This window comes from Uloborus diversus, chromosome 1, assembly GCF_026930045.1.
Source record: "Uloborus diversus isolate 005 chromosome 1, Udiv.v.3.1, whole genome shotgun sequence".
NCBI classification, from domain to species: domain Eukaryota; kingdom Metazoa; phylum Arthropoda; class Arachnida; order Araneae; family Uloboridae; genus Uloborus; species Uloborus diversus.
In genome coordinates this window covers 201444264-201464700 of record NC_072731.1, presented here as the reverse complement: position 1 = coordinate 201464700, position 20437 = coordinate 201444264, and the positions used below count along the sequence as shown (strand labels likewise).

Here is a 20437-nt window from a genome sequence, read left to right as displayed (position 1 = left end):
AAGTTTCGATTAAGTTTGAATGAAAAACTAAAATCAAAAATTGAACTAAAACTTGAACCAAAACAAATGTATCATTTTTTACTAATACAGTTTTTTTATAAGATTTTTAATATTTGAGATTCAATCATTTTACACTTTTTCATCCTCACTTTTAACTTTGTAAATCAATAATTGGCATTACGACTTCCACATGAAGAATGAGCCTACGTATTAAAGTTTATTTCAAATTTAAAGACTTTATAAGTGCTGTTAAATGCATTAAGCATTATAACTCAATATTAAAGTTAATTTATTTTATAAATGTGCTATCATGAAGAAGCATCTATATATAATAAATTATCATTTTTTAACGAAAATGCATTTAAAATAATTCTTATAGTGTTGGGTATATGTTTTAATATAAAATTAACATTAAATATTGAAATGTGAAATAAATTTAACATTTTAAAACTAAAATGTTCATTAAATGAGAAAAATCAATGCATGTATTTATTATTCTTCAGTTCTGCATTTTTAGTTTAGAATTTTTGTTTTGCTGAAAAAAGTAGACGAAATGGTCAAAAGGAAATTTTGCACCTGACAGTTTTTCCACCATTTTTTCTCTGGCCAGAGAAAAAATGGACAACCCTGGAGTTTGGTTTATGTGCATTTGTTTTTTTATTTGTATATGATTGTCATTACTATTTTTAATATTTACTAATCAGTTATTATACAAATATTTAACAAACATTACATTGTGGGTAATTCAAAGTGAAAGATATTTTTTTGCATTTTAAAACTGCATCCTTAAAATTAGCATTTATTTAGAATGATATTCGTCTTACTTAATGAAGTATGGATGAGTAATTCTTCCTTGCCCCCCACACCAAGACAGATTCATGTTCCTTAATGAGTTTAACCTTGGTTCTAAATTTTTTAATGCTGACTCATCAACCTAGTGGGGGAAAAAAAAAAAACATATTCAGTAAACTTTGAGCACATGGAATTAGTACTTTTACAAAAAAAAAAAAAAAAAATCTATTTGTATTTGTATATTTAACAAATATCATAATATAAATAAAATATTTTAAATTCTTTTTACGTTGAATGAAAACAGTTGAGAAAAAAATGGAAAATTTCGGAGGAAAAAACGTTTTTTTTTCCAAAGGAGTTTATTTCTACTGCAGAAAAATTGGAAAAATGATTTTTCTTCATTTTAACAGGAAGTTCTAAATGAAATTTTCAGCAAAAAGTTATTAGAAATTTCTCATACTTAAATTCTGCTGTAATTTTCTCCCCCCAGCTCCTTCTTGTATGTTAAAATACTTTCTAACTTTGATAATGCAAGTTGTCATATGATAATATAATTTGCTTATAGATCAAAAAACATTTAATATTTTTCGCAAAAAAATAGCGATATCCTTAGTGAAGAATTTATTTTCCTTTTTCATAAAACAAACAGTAACTTTATTGAAAATAAATAAATTAACAAAGCACAAAAAATAATAATATGAGAGGACCATTAGCAATCAACAAATTAATTGGTTTCAAACTGGCTGCCTTTTGAAGTAAAACAGAGGTGCAACTGCTTATTGAATTTTTTCTTACAAGGGCTGCAAATCTTTTTAAAAATCTATTCCCTATAAAGCATTTGATTTAGAGAGTGTAGTTTATGGTAGACCTTTGACTCTAAAACAGGCCATACAGTGTAATAAATGGAATTGGGGTCTAGCAAGTAGAGTGCCCACTCTAAAGATGATATTGTGTCAAAAATGTGTCAAAAACAATGCGCCTTGCACCACTCTTGTCTTTTTGGCCGTATGAACTGGTGGTGCAGTCAAACTGAAATGCCCAGTCAATATTGCTGTGCGAAAGTGCTCTTAGGTTCACAGAGGTACAACAGCTTCTAAAATGTCCTTCTGGTACACTTTTTGATTCATTTTGTGGCCCTCATCCACAAAAAAAAAGAAGAGATTTTTGTCACTTGTGCTGATTCTATCACAGACAAAGCCTGACTTCGGATTTTGGCGATGTTTAACATTTTTTAAGGTGTTTAGAGTGTCTACAGACCAAATCGTATTGTTCTGGGGGTTATTGTTACCGTTTAGCTGGTTGAACGGTAAATCAGTGAAAGGTATCTCTTCCAGCATGGACTTGCGGCCCGTCCCAAACGTTTCTGGCCTTTTTGGAGTCATAAGAATGCCTGAACTTTTTGAAACTCGTAAACATTCTGTTTGAGTTGTTTTTGACCTTAGTCGCACTTATCGGTCACAAATTCCTATCCTACAAATGATTTTTCTTGTGGAAACCCAAGGATTTCATTGAACTCACTTTTGGATGACGTGACGATTAACTTAAATGTTTACTGTTCGTTTTAGTACTTTCCGGACATCAACTATCATTTCCAAGCCACTTGAAGTGGCATACCACATCAAATACTGTTTGCCAAGGCACAACAAGCAAACGAACTGTTGTTCTATTTGGTAAAACAACTTTAAAATAGCAGGTCTTTCGATTAGAATTCTAAGAAAACCGAAAAAAAAATACATAAACTAGGAGATATATTGTAAATTATTTTCAAATAAAGTGAGACAAAAATAAAAAAAACACTCATTTTAAAAAATTAAATTACTTTCTTTCCATTCAATAATGTAATCTTCGTCCGAGTTTTTTTTTTTTTTGCCGCACCCTGTATACTGCCGCACTAAGCACAAAAGTTGAATCTCCAGTTGAGCTCAAGCTGAGATATTGTGTTTTAAAGTTTGGTTCTTCCATATATTTGATTATTTTTTTAAAAAAGTAGTTTCTGTTCAAATGACTCTAAAACAATTTATTTATCAAGTAGAATACCAAATAGAGAAAAACTTGGTTATAACAACTCAGTTAAGTTCAAAAGTGCAGGTATGACTACTTTTACTACTATGCTTAGCACGGTAGCATGAATAAACAGAATCTTCAGGTTTGAAAGTCGAAAATTACAATATTATTTCAATTGCAAAGGCAATCTCAACTAGAAAATGTAATAACTATGATTAGACGCACCTTACCCAATATTATTGGTTGAACGACGATTTGACTTATTCCTGGACTGCAAAACTGATAAAAAGTTTCTAGACACAGAGGGGACAGCTGACTCTTTGATCCTCCCCTGAATCCGTCGATGAATTAATTATGACTTTTGATACCACAGTGTTTCAGACAACTTTTTTGTCAATTACAATTTTGGCTCTTCAAAATTTGTTAGTTGTTTGTTTCTGTGAGCAATTATTTATTTTTCTCCATTTTCATAACTTTTTTTTAATACAGTTTTAAAATTTTCTTCAAGTTCTGTGAACCATTTTTTAAAATTATTATTAATAAAATTATAATCTGTTATTAACCAGACATGAATTAACTGAATAACAAAAATAAAGTTTGAATTGGAGTTGTCTCTCACACGCTTTGAGGGAGGGGTGGAACTGCCTAGTACACATATAATTAACTTTCTCACATTCTCCCACTTTTCAAAAAATATGCATTAGTTCAATAAATATTTTAAACAGGGTTCATACTCGATTCGGATGAATAATTTCCATGACTTTTCCAAGACTTTTTCATGACTTCACAAAAAATTTCATGACCCAGTTAAACGAAGAGAATAGAACTATTTACTACCAAACTCGCTAATTTTAGGAAATGAGCATTCAAAACTTCTATGTCAATGCTTCTACCTCATCAAAGCACTTGTAATTGAAAAAATATCAGTGTACACAGCAAAAACTAAGCTATTTTTATACTTCTTCATCATATAAATTTAAGTAAAGTAAAAATACAGCAAATGCAATATACTGATGAAATGTCTAATAAATATTTAATAAATGGAGCAAAATGATAATGAATGGGACAAAAGTTGAATGAGTCATTACTAACTTTCAACAAATTTGCTTCAAAAAACATTGCCTTTGGGTGTCAACAGTGCATCTAATAATCTATCTAACTTGACAGCATTTTGGTTCTTAAAAGCAAAGCCAGTCTTCAGTAAATTCATTTTTCTTAACCAGATAATAATGAAACATCGTTCAGTAGTGAATATATTCTGACTCAAATGTATTTTACTTACTTACATATTTTCAAATGCATATAAATGATAAGGTTTTGGAAAACCCAGAAAAATTTCCCAATTTCTGACAAGTAAAAAGAACATGGGAAAACTGAAACAAACGCATTGGGAGATAGAGGGCAGCAGTTTCGTTCGCCATATATTAGGCACTACTGTTTTAAAATAATAGGATTCTCCTATTTCTGTATTATATTACCTGTTTAATTACTTACTAAAACCTTCAGCAAATTAAGATAAACTCTGATAAATTCGAAAGGTTTTAAAAGTAGTTGAAATGAGCTCGGATGCAATCGAATTGCGATTTTTGAGTGGGCGTGGGAAATTAAGAATGTCCAAGATTGCTACCACAGAATATAAAATAAAGAAATGATGAAAATAATGGAAAACTCAAATTTAGTGATGTCGAAACAGTAAAATCTCATTGCAGAAGAAGGCAGGCGGCTGCCACAGAAGTGGATGCAATGGGATTTGAAAATTCAGATTTGCTTTTAGGATCATTCAATTTTCCAGTTTTAATATGCAATACTGTCAGATCATTCAAGATTTCTCATGTTTTTTTAGCTACTGCTTCTTTTTTTGCCCAGGACATTTTTCAATGACTTTAAATAAATTTCCATGACCTTTAACGAAAATATTGATTTTCCATGACTTTTCCAGGTCTGAAATGTGTTAATTTTTTTTCCATGACTTTCCAGGATTTCCATGACCCGTACGAACCCTGTTTAAAGTTTCTAGATTTAATAGTTTACTGGGCAAACTGAAAGTATTTTCAACTTAGATTAATAGGTGAAACTTGGCTAATTATGAATGTCAGTGAAGTGACCGATTATAGCTGATAACCAGGGACATGCATGAGGGGGGCCCAAAACTTTAAAAATGAGGGATGAAATATATGTAGGGACATAGGGATAAACAATATGGAGGGGGGGCATAAAAGTCATTTGTGACGGGCCCCACAATTCCTGTGCATGTCCCTGCTAATAACTCCCAATTAAGCAATGCATTCCCATGTGCAACGCTGAATATTCAGTGATGTCAAGCTTTTTGCCAAATCTCAGATTAACTTTGAACATTCTCCAGTGCGTTAAAAGCTTTAACTCAACTAGTTTTTTAATATTTACTTCTTTTTAGAATGAATTTGAACCAAATCATTTCAAAGTTCTTTCCTTCTTTTTTTTTTTTTTTTTGCTTTCTCCTCTTTTGCAAAAAAAATATTAATCCAGTAAAAAAATTAAGTTTACACAATTAAAGCATAAAGGTATTTATATTCTTGAAAAACATTTTTTTGTTTTCATTTTATTTAAAGTTTGAACATAGCAAGTTTATATTATGAGAAAAACATAAGAGAATTTACCAGATGCCAATACAACTGTAAGTTCAAGTCTCTGTATAACACAGGATCATAACAGACTTCTCTGAAGACTCTAAAATATAAAATCAACCTTATTTCAATGCTTTACATGGACATTGATGTGATTTCAATCCGAACAATTTTAGTATACAGGATTTAATTGATATATCTGTTCTCCCACTTCTCAAATGATACAAGGAATTGCATACATTTATTGAATTGACTAGCAAAAATACCCGGCGTTGCTTGGGTCAGAAATAAATGTAAGAAACAATCGCTACTTCCTTTTGTTTTCTGTTTTAACTGAAAGAACTCAAAACATATCACTTTGACGTGATTAAAAATTGAGCTTCTTCCTTACCCATTAAAGTAAAATAGCAATAAGTATAAAGAACGAACGAATATTCATTTAGAAATGAAAGCACAAAATTAAGCATATAAAAATTTGAAGAATTTCCAAAATATGAAATAACAAAAACAAAGATCACTGAGAAAACCGTGCGCTTTATTTAATTAAATAGTACACACTCAAAAGAAAAAAAAGCTCTCTACTACTTTTCTTTAAGGATGCAAAAAGTAGAGTTTCCAAATGTTTAAACGACTTTAAACTTATGTCTGCTCCGGAGAAGCCTTGATTCAAAATTTTCATTATGATTACTTTTATTATTGCTGTTGTTTGGCAACGAATTTTTGTAACAATGGGTTTTATATTCGCAACTTCAAAGCTCGAATACGCTACCTTGCGGTGATTACCAATACTAAAGAAAAAGGTAAAACATTCCATTCCACGAGTTTTCTTTAGGGTAAATTTCCGGCTTCAAGCAGTTTGTGGTGTAATGTAATTTCAGAAGAATAAAAAAGAAAGCTTCGCACAAATACAATGAAAAAGTACTGTCATTCCCTAAACGTCAAAGCAAGTTATAAGTTATCGCATTTGTTTGTTTCACCTTTTTTCATCCGCCATTAGACAGTGGCTGCTGCGCCCCCTATAATTTATTGGAGTTGCGAATTTAATTATTTAATGGGGAAATGATATGAAATTTACTGTTTTCCACCATAACCGTTTACAACTAAGTTTTTAAGGAATAAATTACAGCCTAAGTTGCTCCCTCATAATGTATCTATCTATGGTGAAAAAATGGTTAAAATCCGTCCAGTAGTTTTGAATTTTACACCGGACATCCGGACAGAGATTAGCCCTTTATGTATAAAGATGAGGATGCAATTCCTAAGAAAGCAATGTCATGCTTGCTCCAGAGTGGCCTTGATTCAAAATTTACATTATGAGTACTTTTAATATTGCTGTTGTTAGGCAACGAATTTTCGAAACAATGGGTTTAATCTTTAATCATTTGATGTGGAAATTACATGACATTTACTGTTTTCGATCACGACGTTCTTAAACTAAGTTTTTTAGTGATAAATTATAGCCTAAGTTGTTCCCCGATTATGTAGCTATCTATGGTGAAAAAATGGTTAAAATCCCTCCAGTAGTTTTGAAGTTTACCCCATACATCCGGACAGAGATTAGCCCTTTATGTATAAAGATAAAGAACCTTAACATTCTTTTATTTTTTCAATTTTATCATAAATATTTTATACCATCATGAGACAGTTGTGTAGCAAACTATTTCAGTGCTCAAGAAATCAACATAAGTTCCCAAGTACTGTCCAACCACGGATTGTATGGAATTTTCAAACGTCCAGATAAGACGAATCGATTTGAATGAGGAGGAAAAGTAAAAATTTGATGTGCATAGTCCGCTCATTTGAATGAGACTATGCTTCTGCAAAAGCTGACATCGCTAAAAAATAATAAATTCGCCCGTTTCCGGCTGTAAAACGGATGTTTGTCTCACCATACAATCCGTGGTCAGACAGTACATTTCAAATCAAAAGGGGGCCACCGTGACTACATGATGGATTTTCAGATACAAAACATACTTAAGGTGCCTTCATAATACTAATTTCTAAAATTTGTCTTTTCAGAACAGGTACACTTTGACCAATACTAATCAAGGCTTGAGGTTTCCTGTTAAAAGGTGGGGTGAGGTGGAAAAAAGTTATATTGACTAGCCTAGGGCTTTATGTTAAGAGGCTAGGAAAGGTGGAGAAAAGTTTCAGTGGCTAGATCTTTTATATCCATAGCTATAACTATATTGGTTTCTGAAGTTTTGTTTTAGCTTTAGTCTTGTCATTAATGTATTCTTTGGAAAGCTTATTAGAAATGAAAAAAAAAAAGTGTTTTGTAACAATTATTATTTTTAATTAATAGCCAGGTAAATAGAGTAAAAATAATTACTTTTTGGAAGCTTATACAAACTTGAGATTAACTTCTTGAATGCAAACTAAAAAATATAAACAAAAATGTTTCTACATTTGCATATTATTTTCAAATACATACCTGGATACTTTGGCAGTACAGCATAAGCTTTGTAGATCCAAATAACTGAGTATTGTGTGCAAAATTTCATGCTAAAAATAAAACAAACTATTTTGAAATACAGGAAATATGCATGCTTAAAATTTTGTATCACATATACATTCAATACAAGTATTTTTACAATAGAATTAGGAAGTATGAACTTTTGAATTATTTTATTCAGAATTTGGGACAGCCTAAAATCCAGGAAAAAATTTTTTCACCAACGCTTTTTTAAGAATTTACATGTTGCTAACCAAACACTAATGAGCTCAAACTCATAAACAATGTTAAATCAACCCTTATGAGTGGCCACTCAAACCCCTCTAAGCGCCAGGGTAGTCGCCAGTCTGGGATTTGAAATACACTGGTGACTACTCTTTCACTTCATTTTGTTTCACCTGTACCCTTTCGTTAAAAGAACTGCCAGGAGTTCTCTATATGGTTTTGTGGTGCCAGGTTTTGGTGCGTATGGTGGAGGGGGGGGGGGGTATTTTGAGATATAGGCAAGTGTAGGTGTAAACTATCGTTTCTCCACTTGGCTACTTTAGTAATTTATGAGGACTGATATTTTTCCATAGATGGAATACAATAATTTTAGCTTTAGGAAAAACATTTTAATTTTGATAATTTTTTCATTCATTGATTAATGATTGTAAAAAAAAATGTGACTTTTAAACACAAGCAAAGTTTTTAACACAGCAAATTTTGAAGACTATTTGAAATCATCGCTATTTCAAAAGCCATAGCTGATTATTCAATTCAGGATTTGCTTTGACAAGTTAAAAATAAATTTGATTAAAAAAAGTAGTTTCTATAAAACTGTAAACAAACACAAATTGAACCATTTATTTCCTAAAAAGGAGAAATCATGGAATAAAGTATTTATTTTCTTAAAAAATCATTTTAAAGTGTTGAATTATATCATCAGTAAAATAGTTCAAGTTCAATAATGAAAACCTTTCCGAGCGGCCACCCCCTCTATGCAGCAACATTTTGGCGGAACCGGGGGTGGCTGCTCAGAGCAGTTTCACTGTATTACTCATTTTTGCACTCATGTATACTTATCTAAAAGTGGATACTAAAAAGGAAAATATGCCTATCATTTTTCATGACTTAAGCCAGTTAGGCTACTATTTATAATGGGGTCGTTTCCAAAATTTTAAAAGTATTTTTTTCTGAACGAGCATGCATAGAGTCTGACCAGTTTTTAAATAATTTCTTTAAATTTAATATTTAAAAAAAATTACTAAAATCGGTGCTCTTTCATCGTTTAATGCTTCTGCTGATGACATCACAAATGATGAAATACCATTCAGTGTTGCCATTCACGGTCCAAAATATTTAATTTGCATCTTTATCACGTGTATTGGTAACAATATGGTTGATAGCAAGCATAGAGCGCAATTGTAATTCACTTCTTGATTATCATAACGTGGAAATGCGGTAGACAGATGCACTATAGTGCATCATTTGTGACGTCATAAAGACCACCCCTTGTTTGAAGAATCGGACATTTTAAAAAATTAATTAAAAAATAACTGTTGGGAAAATGAAAGTATTTTCTGAGTCCATGTTATGTTTTTTGCTTATTCTATCAATTTCAGTGACAAAAAGTACTACTTTTGACTGAAGGAAACAACCCCATTGCTAGTCTACAACTTTAATTTAAAAATCTTCAACTTAAAAAGCAAATCAAGGAAATGGTAGCCAACATAACTAAATGAATAAACTCATTTATAACTAAATGTGCAAATGTAATATTATGAGATATATTTAATAGAATACTTACTGGTAATAAATCAAAAGCAAAACCAGAATACTCTTGTTCACTAGCCTTGAAACAGCTCACAGTACAATTTGAAAAATTATCACCAACCACTTTCTTAACAAGAGGTTTGGAGCATAAATAACTTGTAGAAGGGAGACTATGATTCGTAAAAGGATTGGGAAATCTGTCTTCTCCATATAAGATAAGACCATCAACTTCAAAATAATAATTTAAATGCCGATGATGAAATTCTATTCTGTAATAACTGCAATGAAATCAAAATTCAGTATGAATTTATACTCATAAATATATACCAGGGTTCACACTAGGGCGGGATCTGTTCACCATTAATGGACATAGATTCAAAAGATCTCGAAAATTCTCCCCTCAGATATTTAAATTTTTTTATATTTGTTACAGGAAGACACCAGTTTAAATGGAATAGCTTATGACAGTGTCATCTGCCATCTTATTGTTATCAATGAACAGAAGAATCGAAGAATTTAGCAACAATGATGCAGGAAAAAAAGATTGAGAATAAATTTATTTTTTTTAAATGGAATAGCTTAAGATAGTTTTAACTGCTATCTTATTATTATCAATGAACAGAAGAATCTAAGAATTTAGCAACAAAGATGAAGGAAAAAAAAAGATTGAGAATATATTTATTATTATTACTAGCTTTTACCCGCGGCTTCGCTCACGTTGATGTAGTTTCTCTCAATTGATTCAAGTTAATGGTCATTACAGGCAGAGGTCGAATAGTTACCAAAAATTGTTTGTCTCTAGTTTCGCCGACATTTCAAATTTACTGCTCCCTTAAATGTATCAAAAGGTATGATTAAAATTGAAAATCAGGATGAAGGGAAGTAAATGAAATGTCGGCGAAACTGGGAAGACACTACGTTCTGTTTGGTGCAACTAGGAGCAGAAAATAAACTTTGGAACTGTAAGTTTATTTTCTGCTCCTAGTTGCACCAAACAGAACATAGTTTCAAACCCATATCGAGCTGAAGCTACACCAATATGCTTTTGTCGATAAGATCATCTTTTTATTTTTTTGAGGCATTGATACATTTTCTTGAACAAGTGAGAGCAGTACATTAGTTTACCACTTCGTAAATAATGCAATTCAGAAAAAGAATCTTGCCAAACAACAAACATTGCAAAATATTTTGATGTCGATTTTTTTTTTTAAATCTGTTGATACCATTAAAAGAATAAGATGCATCTTTGTTCAAGCAAACAAATGAAGCATTCTCTTTTGATAATGCTATGTGCATGAAATAAATTTTGTGCTGCATATAATGCAAATATTTTGTGAAAATAAATTTAAAAAATATTATCTAACTGTGAACTGTGGTCCACGCAAGCAAACCAAGCAGAGTTTGGGCACTCCAAAAATAATTTTCATTTCTCATTTGTATGCTCATAATTGACAGGAAGTTTAAATTATAAGTTTTTTCTTATCGTGACTTTCACTGAAAATAAGTTAATAAAACAATTATTAGCCGCTAAAACGGCGATTTCACTGGAAAACGTATCCCCAGGTAAAGGAAGGAAAAAACACACTGCCCCACACAGAAGAAGAACTGAAGGGGTGTTGCCATGACAACAAAGTGACGTCTTGACTCTTATCCAAAGATAAGAGACCGTTGTTGGCGCTTTCTTCAGATTCGAAATCAAGCAAGTAGTTTCATGGATGGAAGAGATTACAAGAAGTAAGCAGGGTTGTCAGATTGGCCTTTTTAAGCTAAATTTCAGAAAATCGGCTTTCTTTAAAATTGTCTAGCTTGAAGGAAAAAAAATGTTTGGCTTCTTGGCTTTTTTTTGGATTTGTAATAATTTTAAACAAATTTTCGACAAAAGGTGAAGTTCTTTAGACTAGGATTTGTTTTAAGTTCTTCATACCTTTTTAAAAATTTCATTCGGTCTTTTTTTAACTATGCTTCAGCTTTGTGATGACGAATGTTTTTGTCATCACGATGGTAATAGGCAATGGCTTTCGGTCACTGGAGTATTTATTGTTCCAGCCGATAATGTTGGCCGATAGCAGTTTTCGATCCCAGTTTGTCATTATTTGTTTTCTTAATGAGTTGCTAATATGCATTTCTAATGTATTTTTGTAATTAATTAGAGTTACATATTTGTTTTTGCTGCATAAAAAATGTTCAATTCAACATTTTTTTTTTTTTTTTAAATTACGCCCACCATCGTTCTTTCAAACGTAAGGCGTCTTGCTGTCCAGTATAACAATGAAGTGGCTTCAAAGGGTGTTAGGGCCTGGAAATCATCACAATTATGAATATCATGAAGAGAGGAGCATCTATAAAGATGCTCCCCTGTCATTGGAGAAGTCCCCTCACAGAGCACACAGAGAGGTGAATCTGCCAGGTTGATTTTATGCAAATGGGCCTGTAGATAGTCATGTCCAGTAATGGTTCGGAAAGAGGCAACTCCCAGGGCTCTAGGAAGGAGAGAAAGGCGCGTACGCTGTTCATCATCCAGAAGGCAAGCCCAGGGCTTTCCGTCAGCTTTGTTCCTCAGAGCAGAGACTGTAGCATGTTGGATTTTGCTTGCGAGAAGTCGCTTAGCGTTTCTAAATGGAACCGGGCGAGAAGGTGGATGCAGGGACGCAGCCTCTTTAGCCAAGATGTCCGCTCGTTCATTTCCATAGATGCCACAATGGCCTGGGATCCACTGGAAGACAACCTCTCTTCCGGAACGCAAAAGAGAATCAATGGATTTTTTAGACTCAAGCTCAAGTTCTGAAGGATATAGATTGTAATCAGTAATGGTCTGAATCGCAGCCTGAGAATCAACAAAGAGAACAATATTTTGTTCAGCTGGTTCTCCAATAGATCTGATCCGCCCAAGTGTCGAGAGGCTCCTAAAGACTAAAATGTTTGGAGTAGGCACCGGCACCTGCTCTACCAGCTGAAGGAGTGGCTGATCCATCAGTATAAACCCTAAACCAATCCTGATCAATCTATTCAAAATGGCAGCTACTAGAATTAACACGCTTTACTCAGAAAACACAAATATACTACAAACAAATATTATAAAGAATGAGTAATAGTATGAAGACTGACTTTGCAGCTGCTTGGGCACTCTTTTGGGTCACCGGAGGTGTCTACTATCTAAAATGTTCAAACAATAAACTTAACTGAAAAAAAAAAGGAAAAATACTTCCACTTCACTTTTAAAAATTCCACCTAAAATTTTATTCAAGGTGAGAAATTCCAACTTACTTTCTTTTCCTAGTGTGAATCCTGATGAACACATAAGATATATACATACACTCTCTCACACACACACACACACATATATATATATATATATATATATACAGTGGCGGACTGGCCAGGTCGGCTAGTCGGGGATCCCCGATTGGGCCAACTGCTTACGGGGCCAACTGAAATAGTTGACCCTTATTTGTCAAACAAATTTTCCTAAAAAAATTGCTTAAGTTCTTACCCTTCAAATTCAAGTCGAAATTGGGTACAAAGTAAAACGGGAAAAGTTCTGTAGAACTGAGATTGATGCTATACATCAGTGGTGCACAACCTTTTTTATTTTTACCTCGGGCCACAGGTTACATTTTATGTTAAGAGGAATATCACTGGCCAGAACAAATATCAAGTTATTTTTATAAATAGAATTGGTAAACAAGGAAAATGAATGTCAATAACAAACCAAAACTGGCTTCCATTATTACTCAAAGCAGTCTAAATAAGTCTTTCAATCTCAAGAAAGCACCCCTGAGTCTTGCCTCAGGGCCCCCTAAAAGATTTAAAAATGACTTAAATTCAAGAAAAATTTTATATTGAAGATTCGAGATGCCCAAACCTCGCACCCCTTATTATGGTGCCTTTATCGTTTCTAAATTGAAGCCTAAAGTCGCGTTTTTAGAACGTCAAATTCAAAAAAACTTTGAAGTACAGGCTTCTGACTCTACTTTTAGTAATATCAAGGCTTTCTTCTAAAGTCACCAACAATGGTCTACAATTGAGGGCTTTGATGCAAGAACCAGGTAATCCAAATTTTTCGGTTTTGGTGCAACAACGGGACACAAATATAAGACCAGACCTCTCCTTTGTAGTAAATAATGTGGGACAGATAATAGTTTTTTTTTTATTGGACACTGATGTTATTTTTTGGTCTTACTAAAAATGAGTGAGTCTGGACTTCCCTGGGTGTTGCATCAAAGTCCTCAATAGTGTTTTACAGACTTGAATATCGAAAATTTACATACAAAGTCTTCGAATCTTCACCGTTCCCTTAAAATCACTAAAGATAGCTTAAAATTTTACTTTTTTAAATTTCTGTGAGAGAACTCCATAATCCTTTTATCCGCACTATGGCCTAAAATTGATTTCAGTTTCAGAAAAAAACTGCACAGAGGGAACTATTGTTTCCCTCAGACCAAAAAAAAGGAAGTGTGTTTTCAGATAAAAGAACACTTTTTGATAGAAGTCATATAAACAAGGTGCTTTTTTTACTTTTTGGTATATCAGGTGCTTACAAAGTCCAAATGTTTTCGATCGTAATCATTTTTAAAGTATTGAAAAGCTTTTTGATGTTTAGTTTTAAAAACAATGTTAAGAACATATATATTCTAATCAGATTCTTGTAAATAAGTGATTGAAAGGAGGGATTGAAGTTTCAAGGACAGGATGAATCTTTACCTTCATCAATCAAGGACACAGTGTGAATCTTTACCTTTAGAAAAAAATTTTGCTTTTTGTGAAGTTTTGTTGAAACTTTTAAGGGGCAAGGAGGGTAACTGTGGAAAGGGTCAAAGGTAAGCTTAAAAGCGGAAAGGCACGGGGCTTTCCAAAAAAAATGCTTGGGGGAAATACTAGGGAAACCTGTCCCTTTTCCTTTTAATGTTTCCAAACATATTATAGAGTCCCCGATGCTTCCCTGATCCATTAATTTTACCATGGGTAGCATAAAAATGTATTTCTAAATAGCATTTCGGTGAAGTTCCGGGAAGAGCCCCCCGATATTCTAAGACTAAAAATGACTTAAATTTTGAAAAAAAAGAAGGAAAGAAAGAAAGAAAAACAAAATCTTGGGGGAACCCCTGCTTTTCCCTCTCCTCTCACTTTTCCAAAAATTGTAAAATTGCAGTTTTTAACATCAATTTTGAAAATATCGCTAGGAAGGAAACTAGAACATAGGAAACTTCTTCTCCCGATTCTTTTCTCCTTAGGCCTATAGAGATCTACCAATTTCGAAAAATTTCAGTGGGATTCTCCCCTTTCCTCGTGTCCCGCCAATCTTGTCAGTATTGAAGATTTAAGACGTGCCTTTTTTATACAACTGCGCGTGCGCGACGCAAAGGAGGGTAATGTATTTATCAGTCTATGTATGTATGTGTTTCTATGTGGCGTTCTACAGGCTAAACGCCTTGGCCAATTTTGGTAATTCTTATGTCAATCGATATTTCTTAACCTTGGGAATGTCACTAAACACATGACAGTAATCAGAATTCACCATATCAACAACCAGTTGCCGTATTTTGTCAGTTCGGGATCGGCGCACGTTGGGTGTTGCACACTGTGTCGCACGCAGGTAGCATGCGACACAGGGAGGTAGTTTTCGCTGCCTGAATTTTTTTGTTTACTAAGTCTACTAATTGGGGTCTCAATGGCCGAGTGGTCTAAGCGATTGCTTCTCCCACATGAGGCGGTGAGTAATGACACCCTCGCTCCGGATGTACTTCCCCCTCTTTCTGATGTAAATTCTTTCATGTGTTCTTTATATGTATTCTGTGCTGTAATAAAAAATATATTATGCCTAACGAAGGCAAGACACTCAGATTGTAGTCCTCATCAAAATAAACCTGTGCAATAAGCACCAAAAGAAAAAAAGTCTACTAATTCGATTTTCATCTCTAACATATTGCATTTGTTTTTGCCTTGATTCAAGGGATTGAGTTTCGTGATGTGTACTTTCTTGACAGACTTTTTTAGTTTCGCGAGAAAGATTTGACGGACGACGTTTCCGATTTCGCATCATCATGAGTTATACAGACTGTTTATATAGCTTTGCTGTGGTTGACTTAAGTTTGCGCATTTTTGCCGAAGGTCAAGCACATCTAGCTTTAAGAAAAGTTAGGTCCCTAGAGGGACTAATTATCAGTAGTTTAGTGTTAGGCATAAATGCCTGTTAATAACAACAGTAAATAATCCTATCTCATCACCTCACAACACCAAGAGTAAAATAATGTTTTTCCTTACTTATAATGTATTACCAATCATTCTGCATGACTGGGGTAAAAGAATCTTATCAGCACTCATTCACATTGGTCGAATCGACCGAATGTTTGTTTCACTTTCGTTCACCCTTGGCGGGAACTCCGTTGTGGATGACGTCATAGATACTTCTAGAAGGAATCTGATGGCACGTGTGCTTAACGATAGCAGTGATGTGTCCGTTCACGTGACTCGGATATGCTAATGATCCGGGGGGATATTTAAACTGCTCGCGGCTTTAGTTCTCTCTCTCTTTGATCATCTCTCGTCGTGGTAGGCGGTCGCTCGTTCGGCATTCGAACTTGCTTGTTCGTGCCGTTTGCCCTTTATTAGAAATTATTAGCTGGACTTAGCTTATTTCCCAATGGGTCTACTTCATCAAAGTTTTTAGTCAATAGTCATGCAGTTTGCGTTGCACTGTTAGTTATCTCATGCAGAAGTAGCATGTAGAGAGATTATGTTGTTAGTATTTATTTTTATCATTTACAGCGTGTTTTTAACTATTTACATTATCGTTTAAATAAACTTCATGAAAGTTAGAAATAGTTTGTCAAGTTCTTATTTCCGAACTCACTCTGCTAGTATCAAAGAAACATTGGGGAGATATTATTAGATTAGTAATTCTCCCCAACATTTAGACCACCGCAAGTTACTTAATAAACCTCATGATACAAACAAACTCTCTCAATGAAATGGCAAGATTATGAAATGTACCATCTTATACCTAAGTCAATGAAAATTAACTAAAAAGTATAAAATAAAAAATTATTAAATAAAAACAAAAAACCTGACTGCGTAAAAACCAAAAAAACTAAAAAGAATTATGTATAAGACCAGTTGTTCATTATGTTATTAAGTACTACTGAATAACTACACCGTTGAAATATCCAATAGTAGAAGGATCAACAGTCGGGGCCCATTCAAATTTTTCGAGGTTCCTTGATTTAGAAAGGAATGGGCCCCGACTGTTGATCCTTCTATTCTGCTTTTGAATTTATGATTTGTCTTATCTAGGATTATAAAACTATTTCAATGGTGTAGTTATTCAGTAGTACTTAATAACATAATTGTAAAATACTTAATAAAGATGTAAAAACTCTGGTTAACATTGGTGAGGCATAATGTATAAAATTTTAAATCAACTATTAAACTTGAATATTTCATTTGTTTACCATTTAACTTCATATTAATATCATTTGCGTTGTGAAGGTGACTACAAAATGATTGATAAATGTGTAACAAGCCATTTATTTTAAATATAAAAAAAACAATAAGATACCATAAATTGATAATTATCAATCTTCATTTAAAAACACAATTTAACGAAGGATAAATTCTTAAAATTCGAGATTAAATATCATTTCATAGAATACCAATCAATTACCATCAGTAAATATATATTGACCGATAAACAGTTCCACCAATGTAGATATGGATTTAAGACATTAGTAAACACATTTTTGACCGATAAGCAATTCCACCAACGTAGATGATGAATTTAAACCTCAGTAAGCACATATCGACCGATAAGCAGTTCCGCCAATGTGGAGATGAATTTAGATATCAGTGAGCACATATTGACCGATAAGCAGTTCCACCAATGTAGAGATGAATTTATATAAAAAAAAATACGAAGGGATGCGACGATCCCAACGTAAGACTTGCTGGTAGAACCAACGTATTTCTCAGGGATGGTTAATTCTCAATTTGGTCTGCAAGTCTTCACAGGCTCATCCAATATATTTTGCTGTGGCAGTCAGTTCCAAGGGAAGACATTTCGTCGTTTCTCTGGGACGGTGAGATTACTAATTAGTCTGAGATTATTTACAGACTCATTCAATACATTTTGGTGGCGGTCAGTTCAAAAGGAGACATTTCGTCGTTTCTCGTTGATGGCGTTTTATGAAAAACAATTGACAGATGAATTCTAGGTTAAATATTTACGATGATCACACTATACACTTTGTTTCGAATCTTTTACGAATTTACGATGATAAAAGATACAATTTTTTTTACGTTTTTTGCTAAAGGGCAAAAATAGCCCGCCAACAAACTCGCCTCCACACATCATCGCCGCTTGAAGAGCACACACTACAGAGCAAGATAAATCACGAAAAACAAGATTGCAAAATGGCAAAGGACGCTATCACTTTTGACGAATCATAATCCTGGGATTTAAACTTGACGTTTACCACGCCTTTGCATTTGACGTCATTATGTAACAGGCTCGGAAAAACTTTCGTTGAATATAAGTAATGCCAGCTGGTGCTGCCCTCTTGCGTGTGATCATGTTGTTAAAGTGAATAAAAAAATACAATTCAACAATGAACTTTAACATTCCCCCCCCCCCTATAGGAAAAAGACGAAGATGGGGAGAGCAAATGTTTGTGGTAATGTGTAAACATTTCAAAAATACATGACATTCAAAAACAAAAATGGCAAGTCACCAAAAATTTCAATGGAAGTGAAAACCACTCTGTATTAGCATTAAAGAATTTTCCAAAAAAAAATTGAATCGAAAAAAAAATTGTTGTTCTTAATATATTTGACAACATAGTTAAACTGAAAAACTGTTCGACCTTCAAATTGTAACAATTGTATGTTCAATAAAATTTCCATGATAAATCACAACGAATATTGCAATTGTTAGTTAAAACATTCTCCAAAGTAGCTAATTTTAGACAATGACCAACCATTATTGCAATTGTATATCAGGTAGCTAATCTGATATTAATTATTAGAGTGATCATATAGATCTTTTGCAGAAACAATACAAATGTATATTACAATAATAAATGAAGAGACAAAACAAAAAAAAAATCCCCTACTCAGCAGGAAAAATTTTACTAACATGTAATTTAATGCTTTTATCATTTGTATCCTGCGGCTTTACCAAATAATTGTCATTTCTAAAAATTCTTTCAATGGTAAATGGCCCTTTATATTTAGGCATCAAGGCACCCGGTTTGTTCAAAACCCGAATGAATACCCTATCATTAATTTGAAATTTGTGAATTTTTCTACCCTTTAGTTGGGTTGCGTGTTGTTTAAAATATTTTTCTTCATTTTCTGCCACGGCTTTTTTATTTTCATTTGCACATTTATCCATTTCCTTAACATATGCATCATAATGAGATACTAATTCAAGATCAGAAAATATTTGCATTGGAACATTGATGTTTCTACCCAAAAATAGTTCAGCAGGAGAAAAACCAGTGACACCATGTTTACTGGCGTTATAATGTAATTTAAAAATCTGAAGTTTTTGAGACCATTCATATGTATTTTCGGATAATGATGCAACAGATTCCTTTAAAACTCGATGGGTTCTTTCAATTGTGGAGTTCCCACGGGGATAGTAAATTGAAGATTTCCTATGCTCAATGTTTAATCCCTTGAAAAATTGTTCAATCTCATCAGAAATTAAATTGGGACCATTATCAGTCAAAATTACCTTAGGCACTCCATAAGATGAAAAGTATGTGTTCAGGCATTTAATTATACTAGTAGACGAAATATTTGATAAACAGAAAGTTTCTAAAAATCTGGAATAATTGTCTACAATTGTAAAAATAAAAAATTTGTTATCAACCGACCTACATAATTTACCTACCAAATCACAAGATAAAAATGATCCAGGGCTTAAATCCTTCTTAGGAATGAATTTTGGTACAGTGTTATTACGCTTGTTCTTATTAGCCAGACATTTGGGACAAGCACGACAAAATTTTTTAACAGCAGTAAACATGGATGGAAAAAAATATAACTTCTGCAAAAAATTATATGTCTTCTGAGCTGCAAAATGTGGAGTGTGGGCATTTTCAATAGCAGCATTTCTTAAAGTAGTTGGAACATAAATCCTTTTAAATTTTTGAATTTTATTCTGCTTCTTTACCTCAACAATCTTAAGTAAAATTTTGTCATCATCTAAACAAAATGTTTCCAAAGTATTTTTATCATTGTTTTGCAATCTTTCAATAATTTCTAAAATTTCCCTATCCTTCTGCTGTTCCTGGAAAATAATGTCCTTCGACAAGTTATGTTTTGGTTGGAAAAGATTAATGTTATTAACTGTCATTTGATTTTCCTCATATACGCGGCTTAAGAAATCGCTTGGATTTTTTGCCCCAGGGATAAATTGTGGGTCGTATGAAAAGTCACTTAAAAATAAAATCCATCTGCATACCACGTCAGGTTGTTTTTCCATGTGTAAGAATTCCGTCAAGGCTTTTGCATCACAAAAAAGAGTAAATTTGACTCCATATAAAATTTCCCTAAAATGTTTAATAGAAGAATAAATAGCGAAAAATTCCCGCCTCACAGAAGAATATTTTGATTCAGAAGGTGACAATTGCTTAGAAAAAAATTCAATTGGAAAAAATTGATTGTTGATTTTTTGCATAAGTATAGCTGAAATGGCAATTTTGCTAGCATCAGTAACCAAAAATAAAGGAGCATCCTTTACAAAATTTTTTAGTGTTGGCTTGTTTAAAATGGCATCCTGTAATTTTTCAAAAGCATCCTGACACTCGTTTGACCATAGGAATGGTGT

At 33.1% G+C, this 20437-nt stretch overlaps 1 protein-coding gene across 1 annotated transcript in view; it reads right to left on the bottom strand.

Moving 5' to 3' along the window:
• Window positions 1–20437, bottom strand: part of LOC129218160 (F-box/LRR-repeat protein 4-like) — a 47303-nt gene that overhangs the window by 13419 nt on the left and 13447 nt on the right. Inside the window, exons 5-8 of the mRNA XM_054852378.1 lie at window positions 9644–9887; window positions 7834–7904; window positions 5433–5502; window positions 825–934 (exon numbers count right to left, since the gene is read on the bottom strand). Of these exons, the coding sequence (XP_054708353.1) occupies window positions 825–934; window positions 5433–5502; window positions 7834–7904; window positions 9644–9887 (495 nt within the window). The remainder of the gene's footprint in view (window positions 1–824; window positions 935–5432; window positions 5503–7833; window positions 7905–9643; window positions 9888–20437) is intronic.